Consider the following 16,991-nt stretch of genomic DNA (forward strand, 5'->3'; position numbering starts at 1 on the left):
GCAGCGGCGGAAGCCCACGAGCAGGGACAATCCTTGTCCTGATGCTCCCCCATCTGACAATTTCTGGGTGTCTCCCTTCGCACAGCCCTGCTCTTTTGCAATTACTTCAGTCGGGTGTTTCGATTCCCGCCTGCACTGGGAGGCCCTGAGCGCTCGGGGAAGGGGACGTGCCCGGTGCCCGGCACCGCGCACCGCGGAGCCGCTCCGCGCCTGTCCCGCGTGTGCGTGTCCCCGTCCCGCCCCGGTGCCGCGGGAGCCTCCGCGCTTCCCCGCGGCCGCGGGCGGGGCGGGGCCCGGGGGGCGGGGCGGCGCGCGGGCGCGGGGCGGCGCGCGGGCGCGGGGCGGCGCGGGGGTGCGCGGGGGGCGGCGCCGGCGCTCGGCGCTGACAGCCACATGTCGCCCTGCCTGAAAAGGCTGCGAGGCGCCGGTGGGGAGGGAGAGGAGGCGCAGACGGCGCCCCAGCCCGCACCGCACCGCAGCCGCCGCGCCCCGGGGGATGCCGAGGCGCCGGCCCCGCGGGTCGCCCTAGGGGAGAGGCGCTCCGCCGGCACCGCCCGCCCCGCAGCCCCGGCCCGGGGGGAGCCGCCGCCCCCCGCTGAGCCCCGCCGGAGCCTCTCGCGAGTGGGGTGCGTCGCGGCGCGCCCGGGGCAGGGAGGCGAAGCCCGGCCCCGCAGCCTCGGGCGTTGGGGTTGTTGGTTTGGTTTTTTGGTTTTTGGGGTTTTTTTAATTTCTTCCGAAGGATGGATACGTTTCTTCTCGCGTGGGGATTTCTAGGGCTGTGCTTGCCCGGCCCCGGAGGTACGGCGGAGACAGGTAAGGCATCCACCGGGGCGAGGCAGCCCTCCCCGCCCGCCCAACTTTCGGCAGCCCGTGCGCGGTCCCGGGCGTCCGCACAGAGGCTTTGCCCGGCCTCGGGCATCGCACAGGGGACACACGAGGGGTCGGCGGCGCCGGGCAGCCTTCGCGGCACGGGTTTTGGGGGGAGTTCGTTGTGTGTGGCGGGGCGGGTATGGCGCAGCCCCCCTCGGCGAGGCGTGCCGCGGGTGTAGCCCCGCAGCTCCCGGCGTGAAGGGGGAAGGAGACGGAGCCGCACTGGAAAGTTGCGAGCCGGTTTTTGGGAGAGGGGGTACGGAGAAAGGAGGGATAGGGTCTAGCCGTACCTCGCACACCCGCGTCCGGATGCTCGCGGCCCCGTGCCTGGCTGCAACCTCGGGAAACTTTAGGTGAGAAATTAAAATCACCTGGCAGGGAGCAGGCAGCCGGGAGCCGTGCGGGGCAACGTGGTAGCGGGCGAGGCTTAACGGCGGTAGCGGCACCCGCCCGCCGGAGGCGGCCTCCGGGCAGCCCCCGGGAAAGCCTGGCCGCGGTGCGTGCGGGACCCGCACTTACTTTGTAACCGCCGGGGTGTCCCGGGACCTGGCGGGTTCGTGGCAGGTTTTGGGGCGCGAGTGTGGTTTTCTGGTCTTCCCTTAAGAGCTGGGCTGGGCTGTCAGGAGGCGCTGGGTTGAAGCGCCAGTCCTTGCGTTGCTTCGTCTTGGGGATAGGATAGGGGCAAGGGTGGGCTAAGGGTGGGCCCTGTGCTCCCCATCCACTTGCTTTGGGTCTGGCTAACGGGGGCAGCAGGGTCCCCATCCGCAGCAGTCACTGGAGGAAGAGGATATGCCTCGCCCAGCCGTCCACCGCTCTCCCGGGGCTCCTGCGGTCAGCAGCCCAGGAGCCGCCTGGCAGGACGGCGGTGCCAAGGCAGCAGCCGCTGGGCTGTGGGCTTCCCCTCCCGTCAGCCGGGCCTCGGGCAGCCCGGGGGGCCGCGGGGTCCCGAGCCGCGGTCTGAGCCGGGCAGTGTCAGGGGGCGAGGCGCGATGTGCGCCCGTCGGTCCCGCCTTCCCCGGCCCCGGAGCGGCATGGCCATCGGCTCCCCTCGGAAAGGGAAGTGGGAGAGTTTGTGCTGCCTGCGAAAGTCCCTCTTTTTGCAGCAGCAGCGAAGCACAGACGCTCCTGGCAAACGTGCTCCGTGTACATTCAGTTGCCGGTTGGCATCACCTCCTTCCTTATGGTTATGAAGGAAAGAAAGAAAATACCATCTTTTGTTCAAATCCGAAAAGAAATGAATAGGCACTCGATGGGGTGAAGGGAAAGGGCAAAGTCCTGGGAGGCCCCTGCTGAGTGCCACAATCTTTTCAGATGGTCCCTGATGCAGAGGCAGTGTCTGGTCTCCTGGAGTGGGTATTGTGCTGAGGCAGATCGGGCTGTAACCTGAGGCTCGCTCCTGAGGGTGCACTGGCCAGCCTGGCTGCGATCCATGGGGCTGCTGAGCCTGAGTGTGTGACTGCGTGTGTACCTCCTTCTAGCCTTGAGTAGGCTCGGGATCAGGAGTTGTAGCTGGGAAGGGTTTTATGAGCCAACCGTGTCTCTGAGGCCGTTCAGTCGCCCTAAGAAATGTTTATTTGAATGCGGGGTTTTCCCGGCTCAGCAGAGCATCACATGGTGTTGGAGCCAGCAAGGAAGTTGTCTCCCTGCGGCTGACACCAGCAGCTGTTTGCTGAGACGTTGTGGTGCTGCAAACCCAGTCAAATGACTTTATTGCTAGCCTAGTGAGCAAAGGTATGGGGTAGCAGGATGCAACCCTCGATCAGGCTATGCTCGGCTCCAGTGAATTAGCCAGCCTAGTAAGAAAAACATGCCAGAGGTAGATGGATTTATGTTTCAGTCTGGTGTATCTGAAAGCCTTCCCCCATTATGAAAGTCCCTCTTAAGGTTCCCTAAGGGAGGTTAGTAGAGAGGGGAGATGTTTTTAATAGACAATAATATGATAATCCACATGGAAAAAAACCCCTGTGCAATATTTCTACAGTAAGAGATAAACAGTGCAGCTGCCAATTTGTACGAAGCCAAGCAAACCCTGAGATAACTGTGGAGGGGAGTGGGTCGGAGACCCTGGAAGATAAGTCTGGAGGCTGGATGACTGTGTATTTTTCATCTTCCTGTACAAAGCAATCAAGTAAGAAAGTAACAGATTTGAGTGACCCAAGTACTGAGCCATTCAGATGATGTTATGCAGCTCTGAGCAAAGCTCACTCTTGAAGCCTTCCAAAGAGTTTGCTTAAAAGCTAGTATTTTTAGTAATGACTTAGGAGAGGTAGCAAGGTGGGAAGGGGGACCAAAACAAAATGCTGCCAAGCAGGCACACTGCTGCACACATACAAACATACACACAGGCAAGCGTTGAGTGTAATGCCTTTTGCCCATTGTGCTGTGAACTCAGCTCTTACTGGGAACAAAAGTGTTTTTAGCCTAGGAATCAGACAGTTGTCAGGAGCATCACTGAAAACGACTGATACAAGCTCAGTGGGGGGCTCTGACCCAGGTTAGGATGCTGCATTTTGTTTTCCTAACTTTCCTGACACAGAAAAAATCGTGTGTGTGGTGTCTGGAGTGACATGCAGGCATACTGGTCCCAGGGGGCTCTACAGAGGTGCTTCCTGTCTCCCTGCCCTGCTCCTTCTCCGCGCCCCCCCCCCCCCCCCCCCCGGCCCTCTTCCAGGATTTACTCTGTGTTTGGTACCTTGTGCATGGCTTAGAAGGTTAAAATGAAGAAGCAGCTGGTTTTGCTGGGCTGAGGAAGGCAGCACTTCCGAGTGTGCCACTCCGGGCAGGCGGGTGGGTTGGTTTCCTAGTGGAAACCTCCAGTGCTGCTGGGCTCCAGGACATGATGGCCTTGTATCACAGATAGCCTGAGAGGAGAAAGCATCCTTCATGGGGTTTAGGAAGCTGTAAGGTTCAGATAAGGCTGGGATCCTATCCTGTGGGACCCCCAGTTGTATTAATATGGAAAAATTAATTTTTAAGCACTGGGATTGCTGCCAAATTATATGACCTCTGACAGACCAGCTGTGCTAGGAAAAATAAATCGTCTGTATCTGAGACCCGTGATCCTATCTGAAATCGAAATAGAAAAAGTCAGTGTTTAGCCACGATGGTGGGGGCAGACTGCAGCAGCCTGAGATCAAACTGGAGGCTGCTAAACTTGCTCTCCATTGTGTGGTGAAGTCACCATTGCTGTGTCCCCATGGGGTCTTGGGAATACAGTTGTCTAATCCGGGAAGCGTGGAGAGCTGATGTGCCTGTACACACCCAAGCTGGGGCTGACCATGTTGGTACGGAGGTGGGGGCAGAAGTGGGGTGTGAACATTTCAAGCTCTACCCTTACTCTGTAACAGCCCTTTGACACATTTCTAATTATAATAGGCACACAGACAAAGAGGTAGCTGGGCTATTTTTGAAATCTCTGTCTACACCCTGGTGGAAACCGCAATACTAGCAACAACATAAATCAGGGCTGTTGCTAGCAGTGTTGCACACGGCTTAGCGCTACAGTAGCATGGTTTTAATCATACTCAGAATCAAAGGGTCAGCCTTCTCCCTTCCTGAGCCAAATCGCAATCTCAGAAGGACAGATCCTGAGCCAGGCTTGATGCCTGTGCAGTGAAAAGACACAAGCACAGACGCGGAGAAGAGGTTTGTCAGCACGAGGTTGGCAGGCACAGAGCCAAACACTCAAAATCATGACTCGGATCTGTAACCCTTTCTATGTGCAAGCAGTGCTTGTGGATCATGTGAGGGAGGGAGGACAGCTAGGGTAATGCTGTGAGCCAGGCCCCCAGCTGCAGCCTTGGTAAGGCAGCCTCTTCCCAAACAGGTTGGGGAAAGGGGTACAAGCAGTGACATAGCATACAGAATAGCCCAAAGTATTATTTGCAGGGATGGATGGCTGCAGAAACTTTCTGTCTGAACGCTTCTCCCCCTATCTAAATACTTGATAAACCAAAGGAAATGGGCCCCAGAGACAAAAGTGCTGTGCTCTGGGTCTTTGAAACCTGCCCTAATTTTCTCTCCATGCATTTAAGACAAAGGCAAGACATCTACCCCAGCTGTTCTGGTGGGTTACCTGTAGCTGTGAAGTACTATCTGTGTGGGGCTCAAATGCCTGCCTTTCTCTACGTCCCTCCTAGGAAGATGGTAAAGCCAAAAGGACGCCATCCTTTTACTCTGCTTACGTTTTGTTGAAAGGCTTCTTTGGACTGTGGTTTTTAGGGAATGCCTGTGGGGAGAGGAGGGGAGAAACACCCAACCCCTTGTGTATGTAGACATATACGCACATGCTATCGCCCTGGTTCCTCCTCTCTCTTGACAAGCACACAATTCTCTACATTTTCTTTTGCGCACAGAGCCCCTCTGCTCCCATCCACCCCACCTTGCTGCCTGCCACGCACATGCTCCTGCATCCTTCCCTTCCTTGCGCTCTCCCTTGTGTGCTAAGAGCCCCTCAGCAACTTTCTCCCTCATGCACACCCCCAGGCTCACTCCTGCTTTCCTCTCTTTCTGTTTGACCGCTGAATATGTGCTCAGCAGGAAACAATGTGTTTAAGACACTCGCCAGAATGTGTAATAACTTTGGCGCTAGTAGTGAGGCTCCGCAGTAGCTGGATTTGAGCAAGCCGTTGTAAATGCTGAAGCTGCTGCTGCTCGGCAGCATTTGTGGAGGGAGCTGCACAGGGCCTCCCCACAGGTGGCTCCGGAGGGGCTGCTTCTCCTCCCATCCTGTTCTATCCATGGGGCTGCCCACTGCCAAGGCACTGAATTTTCCTCTGTGACTCCAACAGGGCCCTTGGGAGGGAGGACTGAGCCAGGGGAGGTGTGGGATTCAGAGAGGCTGTGCCAGCCACTTTGGGAAGAGGCAGGAATAGACTGCCATTGCCCAGCGGGGAAAGCCAGGATTCAGTTTTCATGAAGAATGGACCCTGACAGATGGGCTCAAAAGGTGTGGGGAAACTGGGAGGGCGCAGAGGGAGATGAGAGACGAGATAAGCTTTTTTTCTTCTTGGAATTGTCATAATAACAATGCTAATTAGTATTTCAGAGGCATTGAACACCTTTCATCAAGCCTGAAGCTCTTTAGAGATGAATCCTAGGTGAATCCGTGGCTCTTTCTTTAATGTGTGGAATTAGAAATGTCTCTTGCTTTTCCTCCATGGCCCTCGAACCAGCCTGTTATTGATAGCATTCACAGGGGTGGCTCAGCAAATTGTTTCATCCTCTTATTATTTCCTAGTGTAACCTATAGGTAGGACGGCAGGCTGCCATGCAGGAAGACTCTGCTTTTATTTCTTCCTCTGCTCTGATCCTTCAAGTTTCCACAAGTCTCTGTTTCCCTGCTTGCAGTACTGGTGAGGGTTCTTCCAAAACTGCCTGATCTGCAGTTTGAAGGTCTCCTGAAGCTGCCACCTGTTCCTGGGAGATGGCAATGTGTATCCATGAGACTTCAAACCCTTAGGAGCCTAACACAGAGGCAGAAGAAACAGGTGTGATTCCTGAAAGTTTAATATGCAATTATCCCACTCCCTTGCATGTGCACACACACTCTCACATGCTCTCTTGAATGATTACCTGGAGTAGCCAGGATTTGTAATTCCAGGCCCACCAATTACATTTGCAGGCAAGCCGTGAGAATTGTGTGCCAACATACCCATATGGAGACTAACATTATTAAGCCAGTTGTCCTATTGGAATTGCATTTGCCTGTGATATAAAATGACAAAGTTAGCGGAGGTGGCACCATGTAAAACCAGGCTATAAAAGCTCATCCAAGGTACAAGGTTGGGTGGGGTGGGAAACACCAGAACTCCGGAGTGGCAACATTTAAAGGTCAAGGTTGCCGCTGTCTCAAGTGGTGCAAAGCAATGCCAGCCCCTGGAAAGTGCTATCCAGAGCTGCAGTGATGGAAATCAGCTGAACTCCAGTGATTTCAAAGAAAATTACCTGGATTTGCATGTGGGATTTTGCCTCTTGTTTTCCATGGTGAGGCTTGAATTCTCTGTTTCAGGTTTCTGCTTAATTCTCATGTGGATTAACAGGGCAGAGAAAGTGCAGGTATCAGAAATCTCCCAATCTCCTCCTTTCTCTTCTTCCCTCCAACACTCCCTCTTGTTTAAAAATAATTTAAAATGATCTCTTTTTGCAAAGGCTCACAGCTAAAATGTTCCATTTGCTGAGCTTTGCTCTCACTGCTGTCCAGCGCTATAAAGTGAATATATTGCATCCCTCCCCAGTTGCCTTAGGAAGTGGTCAAACGGCTGCATTCCTCAACTGATGGATTGGCGCGTTCCTTTCTTGCTTAAGCCCAGACAGTGTTTTTATGAGCCTGTCTCGTGACAGGCTTGAGACGCATTGAATCAAACAAAATCCTAGTTCAGATCACAAAAGCAGCCTTTAAATTCTGCTTTGCTGTGTTTCTATTTTTAAGTGAAATTTTAGTTGAACTGATAAAGGCCCTCAATGAAACGTTATGGGGACTTTTCCCTGGTTGTGTGATAACCCAAGATGTGGATGTGGGTACCGCTCTAAGATGAAATGTGCATGGAAGCACTCTGTGTTGTTTGTGTGTGTGTGTTCATTAATTTGTTCAGGAAGCCTTTGAAGCTTTATCTCGCAATCCAAAGCAAACACGCTTCTGCTAAAATGATCTATGCTACTGGAGATAAAATATCTAATCTCATTAGCTTCCTCTGCACTATGTCTTTCTCCTTGTCCAATGGCTAAGCTGTATCATTTAAATCCAAGAGTTTGCATTTGTGTTCCTGCCTGATGTGAAAGCTGTGCTGTACAGTTTGGGGTGAAAGCCCTGCCACGTTAGCCGTGCCCAGACTCTCCCCCAGGGCCAGAGCCTGGGGAACAAAGCAGATGAGCATTAATAGTAATGAATCCTTGGCAGAAGAGATCTGTTTCTCCCCTCCGTGGCAGGGTTTAGCAAAGCGCTTGGACACATGTGGACCTTGAAAAACTTTTCTTCTTGAGGAGCTGATTGACTATAACAGGATTGAAATGTGGAGTTTCTTGCACAAGAGCTTGCAAAAAATTCAGCAGCTCTGATAGCAGAAGGTTGTGTGTACCAGGACCTGTGTTCTGCTGTGTACAGGGTTGGCAGGGCAAATGTCCTCTGCTCAGTGCTGAATTCTGGGATAAAGAAATCTTCTGCAGTGGTGGGATGAGTGCAGAGCTGGGCTGCGAGGGCCTCAGGTGATGAAGAAAGATAAGTGATGAGGCCAGGCAGTGCATTTCTGTGCTGTGGAACTCCTGGGATCTCTCCCTCTTGCTTCTTCGCTGCCCTTGGAGGCTGCTCTTTCCAAGCAGCACTGACACTGATGCTGCTGTGTGTCTCTGAGGCAACAAAAAGGCCTTATGTTTTGTGTGCAGCCCCAAATTACATCCCCAAAGTAAACTGAACCCAGCAGATCAAAACATGTGATAGTTTTCTGCTGGACACTACAGGCTCTGAGAGGCTGTAGTATGTGTGTTTGTGGTGAAATGGGTCTCTCTGGTGATGATTATTTTTGCTACAGGCAGAGTTGGCTTGACTTTGTGTTGAAGGTCCAACAATAACAGTGAGCCCTGCTCTCCTGGGGTGAGGGAAATCCAGAGGGGTTTAACCGGCAGGAAATTCAAGTAGGAGAATGCTCTGCTCCCGGCCTAAGGCTTCAGCATGTGCTGATGAGTTGCAGAGCTGAAAAATCCCTGGTGTGGGTGGAGGTTGATGGGGCCTGACTTATTTTTGAGTCCCCTAAGTGATGATTGCTTGTTGCAGCACAGGGTAGGCAAGGGGAGACTTCATCATCCTGGATGTTTTCAGCAGGTCAGGGCAGGGAAGGAGGGGTCTGCCCCTTGCAAAGGGTGAGGAGCTCGGCTGCTGATATGTATCTCCATGGGAAACTTCAGAGTTGCCTGCTATATGCTGTGGCACTTGCAGGAGTCTACCCTCATGAGCTTCTCCAGGTCTTCCTCTGCCATCCCTATGGATTGGTGGTTGTCCTCTGGTGTATAGTTCCCCTGTCGGGGTGGTCCTGCAAGAAGTTTGCTGGGATAATATAAGTCATGTGGTGGGCCTTAATGAATGAGGGGATCTGGAGATTTCCCATCCTGAACATGGCCCGCTCCAACACTGCCAGGGAGTGCCAACCTCTGTAGCCTCTGAGGAGCTCAGCAGCTCTCCTGCAGCTCTGCCATCAGCACAGCACCCCACTGGCCCATCTACCATGCAGGCTGGCAGGAACCCCAGCAGTTTGCTTTCAACACCTGGATTATGCTTACTGAGCAATGGGATGTCCCATGCACCTGGCAGACTTGGCTTATGCTTCAGAATTTAATTTTAATTTTATTAAGTGAATTCAGGGCTGGCTGGCAAAAGCTGCCAGAGACCATTAGCTGTGGAGCACATCTTGCTTCCAAAGCATACAGCCTGGGCAGTAGCCATGCCACTCACTCTTTTAAAAATACTTTTGCATGGATTTAATGCATCAGTGTGAAAGGACACATTTATGTAGACACTTGACCCTCTACTGTGTACAAAACAGGCCTGATTTTATTCAGAAAGATAGTGGCTGGCATGTCTACTGAGGCAAACCTTTTGCCCAACAGTGGGCACAGTGACAGATTTTGTTGCAGGTGTTTATCTGCTGGATACCAGTGAATCAAAAGAGAAGTCCAACAGAACAATTACAAAGATATTGAAGTCATTTTGCCTATTCAGATAACTCCAAGAAGTCCCAGTGTCCCTGGTACACTGTTATGTACCACGTGGCCTGGTGCTGTGCATGGACAAGGCAGCACTGTACTGAAGTAGCCCCCTTCATTTCTCTGTACCTTCTTGCGGAGGGGTGAATGAGGGGACAAAAACTGTTTCTCTGAGAGACACAGATAAGCTTTCCTGCAGGTGAAGGCTTTCCCTGCTGCAGAAAGATGGTGACACTTTCCTGGTGGTATCTGAACACCTGAGGGATGGGGCCGGTGTTCCTGTCTGCTCAGTAGTTTTGCCTGCTTGTCCTGTTTTGCTGCAGAGAGCCCCTCTCACTCAGGCTGTCCTGACCAGTACCAGCAGCTGAACTTGCGCACCAAGCTGACCTGAAATCAGGATCAAGCCCACAGATTTCCTTAGCTTGCAATGGCCTTGCAGGGCAAGGGAGAGGTTTTAAGATCAGGGTAAACTTGGGTTTCTGATCCTGAGTTCATTTTTCAGGGAAGAGCTGGAGCAAGCTGGAGCCTGACACCCCTGTTCACATTGCAGTTCCCCTTCAATTGGTTGAGTTGCAACAGCTCACAGAGTATTCATAGTATCCGGCGTGAGTAAGGGGCTAGCAACTTCTGAGTGGTGGGTGATGTTGGTGGTATCAACCTAGCGGGTAGCATGTGTGTGAAAGCTGGAGAGACAGAGAGGGGATGACGAGGTGTGGAAGGATTGACTGTATTTTCATTGCTTTGAGACTTTGCCCTTTCCAAGAAAAATAATCTGCAGCTTGAATATTTCTCTTTGCTGGAGGGGGTGGATATGTGTGCAAACGAGGTGTGAATTTTTATGAGAAGGTGTGAAAGTGCGTACATGAGTGAAGTGTGAATTACACGTCTATTTGTACATTGATGTCAACAAGTCCGTGAATTTCTTCCTTCCACGTGAATGTCTCTTTCTCTTCCCCAAACCCACATAGACACGTGTGTGGGCAAATATGCCTTGCTGAGAGAAGAGATTTGTGCAAGAACGTAGGTTTGTAAATGTTTGTGTGTTGAGCAAGCTCTTCTGTCGAACAAAACCAGATGTTTTTTGGTATTCTCAGCTCTTCTGTGGCAGTGTTGTGATTTTTTCCCCTCGTATTTTTCAGGATACTTAAAGGATTATTTTAAGAAAAAAGGGAAGGCTGCAGAGATGCCTTTGGGTGTGTGAGAAGAAAGTTATTTTGAAGAATGAATGTGTTAGAGGGCATGGAAAATATGGGGGAAACTGAGATAGTTATTTTTCATTGTGAAGGAAGCCTTGCTCCCCCACGAAGGGCCCTCCTGTTGCCCTTGCTCCCACACAGGGCACGTGCATTTTCTGCAGGCAGTATGCAGGCAGTGTGCAGGCAGCAAGTTGTTTATTCAAAGCACTTTATTCCAGGAAGCATTGCTGATTAGGGGTCCTGCCTTGTTCCTGCTGCTCCCATTGGCTCTGGCAAGAAGGCAGTTTGAGGGCAGGCTGGGATGTCCCCACCAAGAGTGGACAGCCTTGTGACAGCCTGGCAGAGGACACCCTTGGGGCCTGGCAGCCAGAGCCAGACCCATGGTGTGGGGTTGAGCCCACACAAGTCTGCACTGCTTTGCTGCTTCTGAGTGGTCCCAGGGCTTTGTAGCGAGTGCTGCTGCAGGAGGGACAGGAACAGCCCTCAAGTCCAGGGTGGTGAGGAGCACCATGGGACCCTCGGCCCGCAGAGCTAGTGTGGTGTGGGACATGTGGTTACTCTCCTGCACAGAGAGTGATGCTCCCTCTGTGCATCAGCTCCCTCAGAGGTATGGGATGCGCTTCAAGCCCCATCACAAGGTGTGTGCATCTGGGCCCCTGGAAATCTGAATGCCCACCTGCACCTTCCTGCAGAACTGGAGCCTCCAGGACTGAGGGGAGGCTGTGGGAACAGCCTCGCAGTGGGGAAAACCCACAAGGGTTTGCGTCCCATGTTATATACCCCATTGCTTATTGTCAGGGAGGGGAAAGCCTTTCTGCAACACGGGACCAGGGTCACCCTGTATTACTGCCAGCCTGCCCTGTGGAGGGACGTAGGGTTTTGCTGGTTTTTGCCTGTTCTGTTGGGTGTGAGGAGGCAATGCTGTTTTCCAGGGGCAGCTGTGGCAGCCCATGGGGCCATGGCACTGGGACGGGGTGGTGATGGGGAGCAGCAAGAGGCAGCAATAAGGGCCCCACGGGGTTTGTAGTGTGTTATCAATTGACCCTCTGATGCAGATTTTCCTCCCAGCAAGTAATGTAACAATAAATCTGATTTGCAGTGTTCATGAGATTAAATGTTTTTTTTTGAAGATGAAATCACCCTCCAGGGCCTGTTCTAACCCAAAGCTGAGTGTGCTTCCTCTGTTCACCATGCAGCTGTTGCCAGCCATTTGTGGGCTAGCCCCACAAAACCGCCGCTGCTGATGATCCATGTCTGCAATTCCAATAGCTGGGTTGGCTTGAAAGGTTCTGGGAGGTGGGAGGCCAATCTGCCAAGATGGGGTGGTGGGGGTTGGTGGGGTTGGGAAGGGAGAGCACAGCAAGTGGAGAAGGGCTGTCCTCAGCCCTGCCATGCCTGTTTCCTTCCTTGGGACCAGCAAAGCTTTCTGCACTCCTGCAGCTGTACTGAGGGTCATACATGTCCAGAATTTGATGTCTCTCAAGGCAGCTGTGGGAGACTGCCACAGAGCAGCTTGCAAAGGAGGCAAAAGAAGGGATAAAACGAGGTGGTTCCAGATGATCTGATATCAATCTGTCTCTTGCTTTATGGCTCTGTAATTGCCTCGGCAAGAGCATTTATTTCTCTTTTCTGGTCTGTATGAAATGTGGTACGTAAGTGTGGCAGGAGGTGGAGAGGAAAAGGAGTAGGCTTGTTGTGTAGAATAGTTGCTCTTGCTTAGAGATTAATATGAAATATTAGAGTATCAAACGGATGTCAACAGCCTGGAGAACAGCCATTATCAGACCACCCCTAGCAGTGGCCCGGAGGGACTGGCTGTGTGCGGCTGATGCCCAGAACCCATTTCAATGCCTTGTTCCCTTCTGTGTCTCTGCAGCTCAACCGTGTGGGGGCCGCCTGAACTCCAAGGATGCTGGGTACATCACCTCCCCGGGGTACCCCAATGACTACCCCTCCCACCAGAACTGTGAGTGGGTCATCTATGCCCCTGAATCCAACCAGAAGATTATCCTCAACTTCAACCCTCACTTTGAAATCGAAAAGCATGACTGCAAGTAAGAACCTTCCTTTTCCTCTCTAGTACATAGTCACCTCTTCCCACTTTTGGATAGCTGCCTCATGTTTCCTTGCGTGTGAAAAATGGGGGCTCAGGACTATGCCTATAGCACTGTGTCTCATTGCCTTTCAGGGGCAAGTCTGCCTCTACCGACTGGGTTGTTATAAGATGGTGCTTTGGGCACATAGGATGAGCAGATTCTGCATTGAACTGGTGGTTCTTAACTCAGCCTGATATTACCTGAAAGCAAGGTCTAAGTGCCTTTCAACCTGGGTTTGACTTTGGTTAAAGGGCAGCTTGTTTTTCCTCAGTGTTGAAGTGGCCTCACTGTCCTTTTAAACCATGCTGGAGGAGCAGAACCATTTCCTGGCATGTAACTAGGCAAGAGGTATGGTATAGAAGTATGGCTAGGGCTGGAGACCCAGGCTCAGGTCATGTGAGGCTGGGGGCTTTGGGGCCTGAGCTATTTGGGCTGGATCTGACTCTCCACAGTGCTCATTTGCTGTGTTTGGTAAACTGGAGGTTTGTTTTTATTTGCTTATGTTTTTTTCCCTTTTCTTCTAAGAAGGGACTTGGAAACTATATATCCGGGAAAAACAATTAACAGCTAGTAAAGAATAATTAACGGCATCAAAGGGCACCATAAAAGACTGAGTTAATAACATGGTCTCAGCAGACGTATAAACCTGTGTGTTTAATCTGGAATCCACAGCCAGCTACAGGGATGCCTGAGCCATGAAGGAGCTTGGGGTCTCCTAAAATGGGCCTGACACAGCAGTCTTGCCAGACACGCTGGCCCTGTTGATTAAAAGGAGTTATATATGGAGAGGGGAACTCTGTTTGCAAAAAGGACAGAGGGACATGGGAAGCATTTATGGGGCTGTAGAATCACTCCTGTGGAGAACAAAGAATTCAGCATGGGTTTGATGTACTGAAGGTTATGAAGTGTAGAGCTGGATCCTCAGCTACCAAAAATCAGCATAGCTCCTTTAACTCTAATGAAGGTGTGCTGATTGATGTCATTGAGGATCTAATCACCCCCTATAGATAAAGCCTGGGCTAATAAGGCTTTAGCACCACAAACCATCCCTGAAGTCACTGTTGTGCAAGGCATTCAGCACTTTGCAGGATCAGGTCTGTATTTAGAGAGGGGAGAAAGTAGAGAAAGGCTTAATGTGGGCATAGATGAACACAACAAGGCCTCGCCAGTGTGTGTGAGAAATGATCGTTGCTATCAGATTTTATTATTGTATGTACAGGCTGAATCTTATAGCCTTCTTATAGCTAATGCAGTTGCCCCAAATTCACAGTAATAAAAGCTTTATAGGCCTATATTCACAGTCTGCAGAGTATGCAATATGTATCAGGCAGGGCAGTGTTTTGTGCAGGGCAGGAGGGACTCCAGCTTCTGCCTCTCCAAGGTCTTGGGCAAGCAAAGCCAGGCTGGTCAGAAGGCCAGAAACTTCCATGGGCACCTGGCTTTTCCTTCACGTGTAGGAAGCTGTCAATTTTAGCTCTGAGAACCTTGGACAATTTTTGCCATGTTCTGCTGCCTGTGAGAGAGCAGGGTCTGGTGCTGAGCTGCAGGTGGTGTGTGCTGGAGGGGCTGCTTGAGTGCTGGAGATTTTCTCCCTTTACTGCTTTCTACTGTGGTATATCTTCTGAGTAGCTGCTCTGTGGTCCTGCCCTTTTCCTTTCTGCACGTATGTGCACAAGGTAGCCTCTAGTTAAAGCAGAAAGGTTTGAGTTGGAGGGGTTTGATCCCCTGTGTGGGACACAAATGGTGGAGGGTTTGTCAGGATCTCTGATTCAGTTCAGCTCCTGCAGCAGCATTGGTCTCCAGAAACCCGATATTAACATCAAACCTCTCATGAAAGTGAAGTTTGCTTGCATCTCTGTCCCCTCAGCTGCTACCTGTGTGCAAGTGAAACAGGGTTCATCCACAGTGCACTTAGGCTTCTGCTGGCCACAGAAATGAGCTGAGAGCCAGGCTGATGTTGGGTGCCTGGTCCCCAGAGCCAGTGCTGCAAATGAATGGGTTTGAAAGAACTTTATGGATAGTGCTTGATAGGAAGCATAATCAAACAAAGGAAAACACTGCACAAAAAAAAATCACCTGAAAAAAATTAATAAGAGTGAGGTTTTTTAAGTGACCTACCAGAAGGAGACAAGTATTAACGCTGTGTAATGTTTGTGCATTAAGCAGTACTTATAGGGGATCATCTAGTAATAAATCTCATCTGAGTGTTAGAGGGTATTTTATGAAGAACCAAAGGCCTCACTGCAGGTGCAGGTCGGAATCTTAACAGGAACAGTTGTTCAGCATCAGAGAAATACAGTCTCAGGGCAGAGCCCTTCTTCTGACGTCTGATCATTGATATAGAGCACATTCACACAAAGGTGACAGGCTGATGAACCCCACTGTGGCACCCGGTCTCTGAGCAGACAAGGTTCCCCCTACTCTGGATTGCTACCTGGCAGCTATCAGACTGGGAAGCACTGAGCAGCCCCGCTCCAGCTGCCAGAAGTAAACAGCATAACCCCTTCCTCTACTTCTTCCTTCCACGTTTCATTTTACCTTATTAGGCTAAAGTTTCTCCCTCATAAAGCATAACACTTACATTCCTAAAACCCATTCTAAGGCCTACAAAAATATCTGCAAAAGTCTTTTTAGTCTCACTGTGTCTTTTCTGGCCTTCCTTGTATCTGCTTTAGATTCCCCTTTGGGGTGGGAGGTGTTTCCTCCTGTGTTTTGTACAGTGCCTGGCACCCTGGGGACCTCTGTGGAAAGGTCAGTGACTTCCCCTTGCCCGGCAGCTGGCCGGAAAGGGCCTGCATACCTGGTGCTGCCCAGATGCCAGAGCAAGAGCTGGCTGCGGAGAGCAGTTTCGGCAGCCGGCCCTCCCTGCCTAGAGGCGGGAGCGTCAGGTGGAGATGGACACCCAGAGGTGGCAGCCAGGGGCGACTGCTCAGTGCTGATCATTGCTATTATTTTTCTGGAGGCACATCTAGGCTGCTTTTTTTTGGCTGCATTAAGAAGTAACTGCCCCCTCCTGCCATCATGAAATGAATAATTTGGTGTAATTGAGGCCCCAGGACATATTCTTCTCTTTCTCTGTGCTTCATCTGTGTCCCAAGGAAGTGCCATACTTTAGGAAGGCACTTCAGGTTAAGAAAACTCGCCTTATCCAGCTGTTGTAGCTCTTGTGTGCCAGTGCAGCAGGGATCCCTGTTGTGGGAGAGTGGGCACACTGTGACAGGGAATATGGGATCTGGACCATCATTCACACTGTCCTGCAGCTGTGGGGTCATAGCAGAAATGGCAGAGCCAGAAGGGAAGTTTGATGTTCCAATAAAAGGTCTGCCAAACTATTCGGAAATAATTGTAATAACCTGTCTGCTCACCATTTCTTCCTCTCCGTGCTGTGAGTGCGGCTGTTGCTCAGGCACTGCAGCCCTGCACTGTTGGTATCTGCCCTCTGAACAAGGAAGTGGCATCCAGTGGAAAAGAGCACGCTGCTGCTGCTGTGGTGAACTGTTTCTGCTCCCCACATGTCATGGCGGTAGCTGGGCAGTCTTGTGGCATGCCAGGGTTTATTTGTGATCCAAGGAGTGACCTGAACAGTGTGCAATAAGTGTGGCTGTCCCCTGGCTTGCAGTCATGTAGCTGAGCTGTCCACTTCTTCCTAATTGCCATTTCACTGTCTGCACTGCTTGCTTGGAAAATCCAAGTCAGAAACCTCAGCTCTGTGTGAATCACTGCATTTATAACCACCTTTTCCATTCGTGCCTCCCTCCTACTGCTGGGCTTCTCTTTAGACTATTAAAAGCTGCCTCCTGAGATTGGCTACTGACTCTGCCATCCCCAGCCCCTCTTGCTGACTCTGCCAGAGGATTAGGCTGGCCAAAGCTGCTGTTGAGTGCCTGGACATTGCTGTACACACACAGCAGAGGCATGTTCCCTTCAGACTGCAGCAGATGGGCTCATGCTCCTGCTGCAAGCAGAAGACCTTTCAGATGAGTCATAACATCTGCACTAGAGGAACGTTATTTAAAAAAAAAAAAAAAACCACACCAAAAAACACACCCGACTGAGGATCTGACTGTGCCAGTGGGTTTTTCTGTAGCATTTTGTCACATGCCACAACTGGGTTGCAACCAGGGGGCTCCCTGTC

General features: G+C 51.4%; 1 protein-coding gene across 6 annotated transcripts in view; it reads left to right on the forward strand.

Annotated features, from left to right (window-relative positions):
* Nucleotides 1–363: 363 nt before the first annotated feature.
* NRP2 (neuropilin 2) overlaps nt 364–16,991 on the forward strand; it is a 90,361-nt gene continuing 73,733 nt past the window's right edge. For 3 of the 6 annotated variants that reach the window (XM_064451808.1, XM_064451813.1, XM_064451814.1), the window contains exons 1-2: nt 364–813; nt 12,637–12,814. In XM_064451808.1, the coding sequence (XP_064307878.1) occupies nt 741–813; nt 12,637–12,814 (251 nt within the window). In that variant the 5' untranslated portion in view covers nt 364–740. The remainder of the gene's footprint in view (nt 814–12,636; nt 12,815–16,991) is intronic. The other 3 variants (XM_064451810.1, XM_064451809.1, XM_064451811.1) reach the window with 2 other exon arrangements.

Source organism: Phalacrocorax carbo, chromosome 5 (assembly GCF_963921805.1).
Source record: "Phalacrocorax carbo chromosome 5, bPhaCar2.1, whole genome shotgun sequence".
Taxonomy (NCBI): Eukaryota; Metazoa; Chordata; class Aves; order Suliformes; family Phalacrocoracidae; genus Phalacrocorax; species Phalacrocorax carbo.